The sequence below is a fragment of the Nomascus leucogenys genome, chromosome 19 (genome assembly GCF_006542625.1).
Source record: "Nomascus leucogenys isolate Asia chromosome 19, Asia_NLE_v1, whole genome shotgun sequence".
NCBI classification, from domain to species: Eukaryota; Metazoa; Chordata; class Mammalia; order Primates; family Hylobatidae; genus Nomascus; species Nomascus leucogenys.
Genome location: NC_044399.1, coordinates 23,578,814 through 23,592,398, shown reverse-complemented (window position 1 = coordinate 23,592,398; position 13,585 = coordinate 23,578,814). Strand labels below are relative to the sequence as shown.

General features: G+C 43.7%; 1 protein-coding gene across 1 annotated transcript; it reads left to right on the top strand.

Moving 5' to 3' along the window:
* Positions 1-570: 570 nt before the first annotated feature.
* SF3B6 (splicing factor 3b subunit 6) lies at positions 571-9,936 on the top strand. Its single transcript, XM_003270577.3, has 4 exons — positions 571-832; positions 3,111-3,229; positions 9,362-9,500; positions 9,670-9,936. Exons 1-4 carry the CDS (start codon positions 803-805, stop codon positions 9,757-9,759), a joined length of 378 nt encoding a protein of 125 aa, XP_003270625.1. The 5' UTR covers positions 571-802; the 3' UTR covers positions 9,760-9,936.
* Positions 9,937-13,585: the final 3,649 nt, after the last annotated feature.

The following is a 13,585-nucleotide window of genomic DNA, read 5'->3' as shown; positions in this document are numbered from 1 at the left end:
GCCGCACCTCCACCACCCTCCTCAGGTCCCGGTCCCTTCCGCTACTCACCTGGGTCCCGCCCCAGCTCACAGTCCTCCTCAGGCCCCGCCTTCGCCCGCTACTCACCTGGGCCCCACCCCACTTCTCACCGCCCTCCTCAGGCCCCACCACCTCCCGCTACACATCTGGGCCCCGCCTCGCCGCCACCACCCTCCTCAGGCCCTTCCCCCTCCCACTACTCACTTGGGTCCCGCCCCAGCTCACCGCCTTCCTCAGGCCTGGCTCCCTCCCCGATACTCATTTGGGCCCCGCCCCAGCTCTCAGCACCCTCCTCAGGCCCCGCCCCCTCCCGCTACTCACCTGGGTCCCGCCCTACCTGTCATAACCCTGCTCAAGCCCCGCCTCCTTCGCGCCCCAGTTACTCACCTGGGCCCCGCCCCAGCTCTCCGCCCTCCTCAGGCCCCGCCCTCTCCACTCGGGTTCCTCTGCTCAGGGCCTCCCCGACCGGAACATCTCGCCTTTTGGAGGCTACGCCCCGCCCTTTACGCTACAGAGCCCGGAAGTATCTTGGTCTCTCGCCTTTCCATCTTCCGGCCTCGAGTCTCGCTCAGGCTCGGTTTTACCCCGGAGTCTATTCGAAGGGAGCTGCTACGTCAGCGCGTCTCAGCGTAAGACGGCGCTATTCCGCTGTAACAGCTTCCGGTGGGTCCTGGATGTTGATGTCCTGCATCTAACGCGGTGTAACGCCCGAAGCCGAGCGAGCTCCGGAGGTGTCCGGAGGAATTTCAGTATCTGCTACGGTAACTTCATCAGCCCGCCAAGATGGCGATGCAAGCGGCCAAGAGGGCGAACGTGAGTATCGGGTGTTCTGCGGAGGGTGGGAGAACTTCGGGTTTGACTTTCTTAGCGGCGTGGATCGGGAGCATTCTTGCCCCTCCTCCGTCCCCAGAGCGGAGAACTCCAGAATTCCTATCCTGTCAGCGAAGACACTATCCTGGCCCCATCCTCAGAGATATGCTCCTTGAGCCACATTTCTGCCCCCACCCCTTTTGAGAGTTCCTCAGTCTGTACCCTTGTGTCAGTGCTAGTGTTACCCCTATAGCCTCTTTGCTTGACCTGCACCTAAGGACCTGGCGTTAGGATTATCTCTTGACTTAAAGTCGATAGCGCAGAAGAGTCCTCAACTAACTTAATGGTTCACTAGGGCCTGGGATTCCCCTCAGATCATGGTGCTTTTCGGATCCTTCATTAATATATTAATTAAAACAATATTTTTTTGAGCACCTACTATGTATTCTGCTTGCCATGTGGGACATAATTCATCAATTATATTTATTGAACAGCCACTATGTGCCAGACACTAGTCTTACGTATTGGGAATACAGCAGTGAATAAAACAAGTCCTCCTGCTTACATTCTAGTGTTTGAGAGTGCAGTGTTATGGAAACTTAAAAAAAAAAAAAAAAAAAAACCCAAAAAAGAGATTAGTCAACTGTAAAACGCTTAGAGGTGTAAGATGAAGTTAGGCCAAGCGAGGTGGCTTATGCCTGTAATCCCCGCACTTTGGGAGGCTGAGGTGGGAGGATTGCTTGAGCCCAGGAATTCAAGGCTGCCTTGAGCCACGATTGTGCCACTGCACAGCACTTCAGCCCAGGAGACAGAGCAAGACCCTGACTCAAAAAAAAAAAAACAGCCGGGCGCGGTGGCTCACGCCTGTAATCCCAGCACTTTGGGAGGCCGAGGCGGGCAAATCATGAAGTCAGGAGATCGAGACCATCCTGGCTAACACGGTGAAACCCCGTCTCTACTAAAAATATTAAAAATTAGCTGGGCGTGGTGGCGGGCGCCTGTAGTCCCAGCTACTCGGGAGGCTGAGGCAGGAGAATGGCGTGAACCCAGGAGGCAGAGCTTGCAGTGAGCCAAGATCGTGCCACTGCATTCCAGCCTGGGCGACATGGCAAGACTCCGTCTCAAAAAAATAAATAAATAAATAAAAAGAAAGAAAGAAAGAAAGAAAAGACAGACAATTGACCATTGGCTATGTAAATGGAGACTTTTGGTGACCTTGATGATAGGAATCATTTCAGTGGATGAAAACTTGATTGCAGTGGGGTGAAAAGATGGTGGAAGTTGAGAAAATAGAAACAGCAAAGACACTCTGTCTATGAGTTCTCATTTAAATAGGAAGCAGGGAAATTGGATGATAGTTGACTTTTTTTTTTGAGATGGATTCTCACTCTGTCGCCCAGGCTGGAGTGCAGTGGCACAGTCTTGGCTCACTGCAACCTCTGTCTCCTGAGTTCAAGCAATTCTCCTGCCTCAGCCTCCTGAGTAGCTGGGATTACAGGTGCCCACCACCATGCCCGGCTAATTTTTGTATTTTTAGTAGAGACAGGGTTTCTGCATGTTGGCCAGGCTGGTCTCAAGCTCCTGACCTCAAGTGATCCACCTGCCTTGGCCTCCCAAAACGCTGGGATTACAGGCATAAGCCACCGCACCCGGCCAGATAGTTGACTTTTTAAAAGATGTGTGATATAGGTGTATTTTTATGCCAGTGGGAGCCATCCAGCAGAGTGTGCGAAACATGATATGGAAGAAAGATAGGTTGAGTTCAGAAGTGAAGGTTTTGAGTAGATGAAGGTTGGCGTAGTAATAGAGGGAAAGTAGTTGGATATAGATGAAAAGTATTTCAATTGGTCATGTCTGTTTTCTCCAAGAAACAAGAATCAGGGTCATCTCCTGGGATGGGCAGGGAAGAGGGTACAGCCCAACTCAGGTGTTAGCAGGAGTGACGGTGGTAAGGTTTGCGAAGGCCTACAGGTACCCACCACCATGCCTGGCTAATTTTTTTAAATTTTTATAGAGATGGGGGTCTCACTATGTTGTCCAGGCTGGTCTCAAACTGCTGGGCTCAAGTGATCCTCCCACTTTGCCTCCCAAAGTGCTGGGATTATAGGGACGAGCCACTGCACCCAGCCTCTGTTGCTTTTTCAAAGATCTTCCCATTTTCAGAAACATCAAATTATACCTCTTATTCTTGGCTTTTTATCATTATGTATCATTAAGAATTTTTTTAAATGGTAGCACTTCTGCCCCTACTTATAATAACAATACCTATTTCTCATTTTAGATTCGACTTCCACCTGAAGTAAATCGGATATTGTATATACGAAATTTGCCATACAAAATCACAGCTGAAGAAATGTATGATATATTTGGGAAATATGGACCTATTCGTCAAATCAGAGTGTGAGTCTTACTGAGTCATTTAAAGAAAATGATAGCATAATCTGTAGTCTCAGAATTATAGCTGACGATGAGGCCACCCTGTGCTGTGTGCAGTGCAACAACCCTTACCAAGAGCCTTGAGACTAGCAGATTGAGATCAGACAGATGAGATCTTTTTGAAGGGGGGAGAAAACCTACTGAGACCCTAATGATCCAGCTCAATGAGAGCCAAGAAGAGGATTTGAGTTTCCTCAAAGCATTCATTGAAATAGTAATGAATGCTTTGAGGAAACCGGTTGAGAAGGGAAAGAACTAACATTTATTGCATACCTATTATTTGTAAAGCTAGCTGTTACACTATGTTTTTTGTATGCAGTAGCTCTATAATTTTCTCAACAATCATCACTATCTCTTTAAATAACCCCAGAATTTCTGGATAAACTAAGTAAAAGAGTATAAAAGTAACAGAAAAAAATGATATTTTCAACTACAGCTCTTTCAGTTGAAGATTTTAAAGTATAGAGGAAAACATCTAATTACAAGCATTCACGTTTTAGTTTAATATAAAGATTGGGGTTCATACCTTCAAGTGATGTTTACTGGACATCTACTGAATACCATTAACCATAATAAGTGCTTTTATTTGGATCAACAAAACTATAGCCCTGAGAGTAAAGTACCTTTCTATCTTACAGTGCTTAGTGGTAAAATCTTCTGACTCTAAACTGAACCTCTCCATTACACAGTACCATAGCCTCTGACACCCGAACTCATATGAAAGGGCCAGTGACTTAAGAGTCCATCTGAAAGGATTTCTAAAGTTTTTATTTTAAAAAAATTATTATTTTACCACAGTAATGACTACATATAAAGCTTTTATTTCTAGTCAGAATTCCGTCTTGTATGACTTGAGAGCTCCTTCCTGGCTTTAGGACTATGAGGTCTTGAGGACCCTCCTTTTGAATGACACTGTCCCTCCAGAGAGTAAACCAAGAGCTGGAAATACATGATCATTGGTACTCAGATAGGGATGAAAGTGAAAGTGCCAAGACTGTGCCACTGCACTCCAGCCTGGGCGACAGAGTGAGAATCCATCTCAAAAAAAAAAGTCAACTATCATCCAATTTCCCTGCTTCCTATTTAAATGAGAACTCATAGACAGAGTGTCTTTGCTGTTTCTATTTTCTCAACTTCCACCATCTTTTCACCCCACTGCAATCAAGTTTTCATCCACTGAAATGATTCCTATCATCACTTTCACTTTCACTTTAGACCAGCTGTCCTTTTTAGGAGGTCTCAGTCCTTTGAGCATCTGATAAAAGCTTTAGACCCCCTCCACAGAAGAACACACACATGTTGCATATATTTCAGGGGATACATGAACTCTAGGTTAAGAAACCCTGCTGTAGATATAGAATGGTATACAAGGCCAGGAGTTCAAGACCTGCCTGGCCAACATGGCTAATCCCTGACTTGGGGATCAAGAGACAATATTCTACTTCAGGCCTTGTTACTAGCCATGTGTGTGACTAGTTGCCTAGCTTTTTTGGTTTTCTCTTCATGTATGAGATAATCCGGGTGGTGGCCTTTTAGCTTTTAATGTGGAAGTAGCATGGATTGGTTGTAAGGCCTGGGTTCAAATACTGGCTTGCCTACTCTTACGAAACTGGAGAAAATATTTAACCTTATCTGGGCTTCAATTATCTATGAAATACAGTCTTCCTAACCTACTGTCTTAAAAGAATTTTAATTTGGGTGAAATTACACAGTGTCTGTGAAGGTACTTTATCAGTTTTCCTTCCCAGTGTACATTAGCCACTCTTCTGCTCCCGTAGCATTTCCATGTGTCTCTCCTAGGTTAACACATGGTTTTGCTGTTGTCTCTATACTCATCTGTCACCTGGGCAGGCTGTGAGTTCCTCCGGGGCTTGTACCATGTATTTTTGTTTTTGTGTTGATAGCACTTGTGTGATACATGGTAAGCACCCCATGTATACTAAATGAATAATATAGAAAATAGTAGAATAGGCCAGATGTGGTGGCTCACACCTGTAATCCCAGCGCTTTGGGAGGCCGAGACAGGCAGATCACCAGAGGTTAGAAGTTCGAGACCACCCTGGCCAACATGGTGAAACCCCATCTCTACCAAAAAAAATACAAAAATTAGCTGGGCATGGTGGCACACGCCTGTAATGCAGTTACTCAGGAGGCTCAAGTGGGAGAATCACTTGAACCTGGGAGGCTGAGGCTGCAGTGAGTGAGCCGAGATCACGCCACTGCACTCCAGTCTGGGCGACAGAGTGAGATCCTGTTTCAACAAAAGAAACGAAAATAGAAGAATAATATAAAAAGTGGTTGTGATTGGTTTATTAGGACATTATAAAATTTATTGATAGTACTCAATTAAGGGATGCTTAAATCAGTGAAGTTAGAGAATGTTTCAGAAAGCCAAAATGAAAGGACATGGAATAAAGCAGAGGCATCTTCAGAAGAGTGCAGAGCAGCTCAGAACCTTTGTGCTTCTATTTTCCTTGTATCTGGAATGGTTTTCACCAGCTCATCTCATGCCTGGCTCCTCCTCATTCTTCAGGTCTCAGCTTCAGTGTCACCTTTTCAGAGGGGTTTTCCCTAACCACCCTAGCTGAAGTAGCTCCCTGTTTCCCTATCTGTTACAGCTTTCTACTTCTTTTATGAAACATTTCTTTTTTTTTTTTTTTTTTTGAGACAGAGTCTCGCTGTCGCCCAGGCTGGAGTGCAGTGGCGCGATCTCAGCTCACTGCAGGCTCTGCTCCCCGGGGTTCACGCCATTCTCCTGCCTCAGCCTCCCGAGTAGCTGGGACTACAGGTGCCTGCCACCTCGCCCGGCTAATTTTTTGTATTTTTAGTAGAGACAGGGTTTCACTGTGTTAGCCAGGATGGTCTCGATCTCCTGACCTTGTGATCCGCCCGCCTCGGCCTCCTAAAGTGCTGGGATTACAGGCGTGAGCCACCGCGCCCGGCCGACACATTTCTTTTTTTGAGATGGAGTTTCGCTCTTGTTGCCCAGGCTGGAGTGCAATGGCACGATCTCGGCTCACTGCAAACTCTGCCTCCCAGGTTCAGGTGGTTCTCCAGCCTCAGCCTCCTGAGTTGCTGAGATTACAGGCACCCACCAGCATGCCTGGCTAATTTTTGTATTTTTAGTAGAGATGGGGTTTCACCACGTTGGCCAGGCTGGTCTTGAACTCCTGACCTCAAGTGATCCTCCCACCTTGGCTTCCCAAAGTGCTGGGATTACAAGCATGAGCCACCGTGCCAAGCCGAAACATTTCTTAAGATTTATAATTATTTCAGGGCTGGGTGCAGTGGCTCACGCCTGTAATGCCAGCACTTTGGAAGGATGAAATGGGCGGATCACAAGGTCAGGAGTTCGAGACCAGCCTGACCAACATGGTGAAACCTCGTCTCTACTAAAAATACAAAAATTAGCCAGGTGTGGTGGTGCATGCCTGTAATCCCAGCTACTCAGGAGGCTGAGGCAGGAGAACCACTTGAACCCAGGAGGCGGAGGTTACAGTGAGCCAGGATCACGCCACTGTACTCCAGCCTGGGCGACAGAGTAAGACTCCGTCTCAAAAAAAAAAAAAAAAAAGGATTTATAATGATTTCATATTTATTTAATGTCTTTCTACTGCCTGAATATAAGCTTGAAGGAAGGGATGATGCTTGTCTTTTTCACTATTGTATTTCTAATGCCTGTCACAGAAAGAACATAGTCTGTATGTGTTGAATAGGTCAATAGAAGTTTAGGGTACAGGAGCTTAGGTCTAAATTATAGATTGAGAACAGCTGTTTTTCTGTTCCATTACTATGATCATGCTTTATTGTATACCTGGCACCTGGCACTAGGGTGACCAACCATCCCAGTTTGCCCAGTACTGAGAGATTTTCTGGGGCACTGGACTTCCAATGCTAAAACCTGGACAGTCCCAGTCAAATCAGGATGATTTGCTTTGACCCTACCTGGCATGTAGCAGACACTTGGTACTTTGTGCTTTTTAAAACTCTTTCATACTTGTTACCTCTTTTGATTATTAAACCCATATGGAAGGTAGGGCATGTGATAGAGCCTGATGGCACTGGACACGTGAAGCAGCCGAAGCTCACAGAGGCTAAGTTATATGCTTAGGTGTTCTTATTCCTACTCTAAGATTTTAATGCCAGTCAAGAAAATTGCAGCACTTTGAGAGGCTGAGGCAGGTGGATCACTTGAGGCCAGGAGTTCGAGACCTGCCTGGCCAACATGGCAAAACCCCATCTCTACTAAAAATACAAAAATTAGTCGGGCATGGTGGCACACACCTGCACGAGAATTGCTTGACTCTGTCTCAAAAAAATAAGAAAATAATGTTAGCTCAGTGTCCAATACATGGTAGCTACAGATACATGCTTTTAAAAGTTCAAATTACAATATGGCTCTCAAGGTATGAGGTTGATAATTAGGGCTGGGACACTTAAGATGGAGAGTCTTTAAAGTGGGGTTAGTGTCTATCCCTATTCTAGTTCCTAAGAAGATATAAGAGGAAGAAAGAGAGTTGCTTTGTTTTGTTTTGTTTTGAGCTTCCTGGACAAAGTGTGTGTGAGAGAATTGATAGGAGAAAGTAGATCTCCACTTTTCAAAGGCGTATTAGCGTCTGCCTTGTGCGTGGCACTAAAGGAGTAAATGAAGTACGCATAAGATCACCTTTGCTCTTAAGGAACTAAAAATCTTGTTAAGTTTTTAAAAGTCAAAAGTCTGAAAGTTGTGAAGACTTCCCAGAGCCTAAAGAACATTCTAAAACCCCTCATCAGGCCCACACAACCTGACAAAGTGAGCGCATTCATTGACAGTGGCACCCTCCAATCACCCCCAGTACCCTATTCCTTTTCAATTTTACAGGAAGCACAAGCTTGAGCAGGGCCCAGACTGTAGTCCTATCCTAGATCAAGTCTAGGCAGGTACCTCCTCTTCCCATGGCTCCACTGCTTTTATTCAACCCTATGTAGGGACTGTGGCAGATGGAGAGTCAGCCCACAGTCTTAAACCTCATTCCACAGTTGCACTGGGTGGTTGGAACCCAGATGGAGGCAAGAGGGCCATCTTGTCACCCAGAGCCTGAACTGAGTGGGACCTCTACCCATTGTCTCCACTAACAGTCACATGGCCATCTGCTGCCTGCAATTTAGCGTTCTGTTGCTCCTCAAACTTCTCTACCTCTCCTGAGGAAGTTGGTGAGATGAAGGAAGGAAGTGGCCAGGAATACCTACACTAACAGCAACCTCGTATCCATAAGTAAGGTCAGCTTCCACTTCCAGCCACCTTCCAGTATTCTGCCCTGGCTCACAGATAACCCTATCCACAAGCACACTTCCATTCCCATCTTTGCAGAAGCCTAGCCCTTCTCCCTAGCCACACAGCTGTATTGTGCATTAGCATTTGAGTTGTATTAAAAATGAATATAGACTGGGTGCGGTGGCTCATGCCTGTAATTCCAACACCTTGGGAGGCTGAGGCAGGCGGATCACTTGAGGTCAGGAGTTTGAGACCAGCCTGGGGAACATGATGAAACCCTGTTTCTACTAAAAATACAAAAATTAGCTGGGCATGGTGGCACATGCTTGCAGTCCCAGCTATTTGGGAGGCTGAGGCACAAGAATCACTTGAACTTGAGAGGCAGAGGTTGCAATGAGCTGAGATTGTGCCACTGCACTCCAGCCTAGGCAACAGAGTGAGATTCTATCTCAAAAACAAAAACAAAACAAAACAAAGACAATGTAGAGCCAGTCAGGGTGGCAAGAGCACCTGTAGTCCCCACAACTCGCGAGGCTGCTCTGTGTAGTAGCTGTGTTCTTAGTATTCCTGATGTGACAGTCAGCTTGACCTATAGATATTTTACTTAAGATAAAAACAAAGAACAAAATTACCTAATTCAAGAAATTACAAGCTTATCCAGTATGTCTACCCGTGTTTATTTCCTCTAATGGTTTCAGGTTGATTTCAAAATACTTAACTAAAAACATATTTCAATTTACTGTTTTTAAAAGACAGTTACCAGTTTAAAAGACAGTTCTGTAAGTCAACTATCAATGCTCAGGTAAATGTATATCTTAATTAAGTTGGATTTAACTCTCCAGGGGGAACACACCTGAAACTAGAGGAACAGCTTATGTGGTCTATGAGGACATCTTTGATGCCAAGAATGCGTGTGATCACCTATCGGGATTCAATGTTTGTAACAGATACCTTGTGGTTTTGTACTATAATGCCAACAGGGTAAGTATAGCAAAGTACTCATTGTGTAGTGATCTTATTTGAGAATTAGTGTAGAACTGTACTGTGATGATATATGTCTACTGTGACTTTCTTTTTTGGCTAATGCTATTGATGAAATTCATTTGGCTGTAGATTGGTAATTTAATTTTAGTGCTTACCACATTTCCAGGCATTTCAGAAGATGGACACAAAGAAGAAGGAGGAACAGTTGAAGCTTCTCAAGGAGAAATACGGCATCAACACAGATCCACCAAAATAAATGTTTTCTACATTTTCATTTTGGACTAAATCCCATGAATGACAACTACCACCTTTTTTTCCTTTTTAATTAATACTAAATATTGTGATTTCTTATTTGAGGTTCAAAATAATCTGCTTGAAACTTTGATACATATTAGAATACATTATGTTAATAAACGTAGCTTTTTGTGAAACACCTCAGTCTTTTCTCTTGAACTTTCCCTTCCTGTTTGATACCAGGAAAAAACAGTTGAAGCTTACCAAGAATTGTAGGTGCTCCTAGGGATTCTGAGTTTCTTCAGAACAGGACTTCTTTACATTCTTAATGCCTTCAGGGCCCGGTGCAGTGCTTAGCCCTCGAAGGAACTTGCTGTTTATTGAATGTCCATTAATAATGAAATCTTCATAACAACTCAGTAAAGATAGGTATTTGCATTTTGCAGGTGAGGAAACCAAAGCTCATGGTGTTGGTTGAATGAATAAAATGCTAACATACAAAGCTGGTGTGATAACAACCAGTTATTAACCAAGCCTTTACATTTGAATAATGCTTGCTTTATAGTTAACAAAACACCTTTGTCAATATGGGTACCCTTGTCTTTAGAACAGAGGTCTATTATAGAAATGGTCATTTAGATGATAATACATTGTTAGAAACTTAGATTTGCCTCTTTAAATTTTTTTTTAATTATTACGGGTACATAATAATTGTCACATTGGTAGAAATTTGAGAGCAAGCTGCTTGGGTAGTGGTGTGGTTGTTATATGTCTAAGATTGTATTTATGTAGACTTTAGTTATTAAGCATCTGTATATATATTGGACCTTAGCTCATAATATATCTTTGCCATAAATAAAATACTTAATGCTCATTCTTATTATCATGAGTTCCCGTGACATGGAAATAGTATGGTTATTACCCCATTCATCATCATGGCAGCTTGGGAGAATATAGCCATAATTTGCTTTTTATTGCTTAGGCATGGACCAAATGGAAAAACATGGACTAATTGTTTCATGTGTGATTGGAACCTAAAATCAATTTGAAGGGTACATACACTGAATCACTTCAATGTACAAAGAGCATCAATTCTGCTTTTAATTATATCTGAGTGTTTTTTGAAAGCAGTGTAAGAGTCATTTCTAAGGGTGGGCAGATAAGAAAGGAGCCACAGCTGTAATTTTCTTTTGAATGCTTTTATGAATGCATTATTAGTTTTTGTAATGCATGGTGTGCCTTTAGGTAATGTAAAAAGAATTCTCTAAAAGACTTTGTTGTAAGAGAAAAACTGAAATTAGACTTTAAAACTTAGAGTGTGATTTGTCTAAGTGGCAGGCTAGCTTGCCTCTGGTGTAGTTGTTTTAATAACAAGGAGAAATTCCTTCCATTAGCAATCATGACCAGTCCATCATTTGGATTGATATATCTGTTAGCTGAATTTCATGACCTAAAGTTAAGACTTTTAAAACTTCCCTCTAATTGTTTGGAAATTCCATATCCTGTCCCAATTAAGTTACAAGAACTTGCACTCAGTGGACAAACACTGACCCCCACTCTGCACACAGTACTGTACCAAGATGCTGAGGATATAATTATGATCAGTCCTCTGTGCAAGGCATCCAAAGCTCAATTTTTCAAATGCTTTTAAGAGTGCAACAGATAACTGTGTTTATATGTGCACACACATGTGCCAGAGCTGCTTTACTTTGATCTAGGTTAAATTTTTGAGTTTCTAAGAAAAAAGTTTGTAGGAATAGAGAATTCATTGACTGAAAGTTTGAAAACAACTGAGTGACCTTGATCTTATTATTGCTCTTCTGTTTAACAACTTTAGTGGCTCTCACAGGCCAATGTGCAAACTCATTAGTATACTGCATCATAATTTTCTGCATCACCTTTTAAGAGCTCCAGTAAAACGGTTCATTTCCCAGTTCACCTGCAGAGCCTAGCCCGTCCTCTCCAGGTACTAGCCAGTATGTGTTTGCACTTTGGGGGAGTTCTTTTAGTGGGTGTCTCCTTTGACCCACCTCAGCTGTAAATACTCTAGACCAAGATCTTTTATATGCCCCATAGTGGGCAACTGAAATAGTCTTGATGCCATCTTTTGTTATCTTATTGGTGTCACAGCAGAAAATATGCATATGTCTTTTATGCAGGCTGACTTCCGAGAAATTACTGTAGGCATTTGGGTCATCAAAGAAAGCCAGGAATCAAGACATTCTGAAGGAAATACCCTCTGGCTGGTCTAGTCTCACAGTAGAGGTGAGCACAGGGACTTTGGGTGACTAAAATGCAAGGCAGTTCCTTTCTCTTGTTTTCTCCGTCCTAAAGCACTGCTTCTTCATTAGCTCCTCCACCCTCAGCAAAGGAATACAGCCAGGATTTCTTGGAGACAAAAAAGGTAGATCATGTAGCCAAGATGACATGGCCTCATAGCATATATATGACATCATGTGACATGCATCAGTGGGTCTATGAGGAACACTAACAGTACCTGCTATCAGCCCCTCCGTCCTCAACCTTGAAACAATTCCAAGTCATCACTGATAGAAAACCGTATTGGCTGAGTGCAGTGATTTAAACCCGTAATCCCAATACTTTGGGAGGCTGAGGAGAGAAGATAGCTTGAGGCCAGGAGTTTGAGACCAGCCTGGGCAACATAGTGAGATTCCCCCATCTCTATTTTTTTTAAATAATAAATGATTTAAAAAAAAAAAAAGAATAACTCCAACTATGGCCAGGAGTTTTTCTCACCCTATACCAACTGAAAGAAAAATGTTTGAGGCTGGGCGTGATGGCTCACACCTGTAATCCTAGCATTTTGGAAGGCCGAGGCAGACGGATCATGAGGTCAGGAGATCGAGACCATCCTGGCTAACATGGTGAAACCCCGTCTCTACTAAAAATACAAAAAATTAGCCGGGTGTGATGGCGGGCGCCTGTAGTCCCAGCTACTAGGGAGGCTGAAGCAGGAGAACGGTGTGAACCCAGGAGGCAGAGCTTGCAGTGAGCCGAGATCATGCCACTGCACTCCAGCCTGGGCAATAGAGTGAGACTCTGCCTCAAAAAAAGAAAGAAAAAGAAAGAAAAATGTTTGAGCATATTGCCTCAGGCTCCTATGGCCTATATATAACCTATACCAATAAGTGGGCTGATTTTAAAACCTAACTGGTGTTTCTGGTCAGTTACAATAAATGTTGATGAAATAAGCACTATATGTGGAAACAAGTTCAGAATCATAAATTCTTCTCAAAAGTAATTCCTCAATGTAAGTCAGAACAAATCTAGGTGAAACTAAGCAGTGTATGTGAAAACAAGCTCAGAATCACACATTGTTTTCACAAGGAACTTCCCAGTGTGAGTTAGTGTATGACTTCAAGCCCTTAACACACCTTCATTTGTTTAGACACAAAAAGTGTTCTGTATCCATCTGGGTGAGTGGAGCTCATCCCTCTGGCTGCAGTCCAAACAAAGATTGCAAGAGCACATAAGGTGCTCAAATCCCACATCTGATTGCTAGGCTACAAGATTTGGAGCCTATATTTCTTCAGTTATGCAGAGGAGGATTCTGAGCCTGAGATGAGTGGCAGGTAATATCTACTGTGCAGGTTGCTTACAGGATCGATGGTAATAATTTAAAAGTATACAGCCAGGCACAGTGGCTCACACCTGTAATCCCATCACTGTGAGAGGCCAAGGCAGGTGGATCAATTGAGGTCAGGAGTTTGAGACCAGCCTGGCCAATATGACAAACCCCTGTCTCTACTAAAAATACAATAATTAGCCAGGCGTGCTGGTGAGCATGAGAATCGTTTGAACCCGGGAGGCGGAGGTTGCAGTGAGCC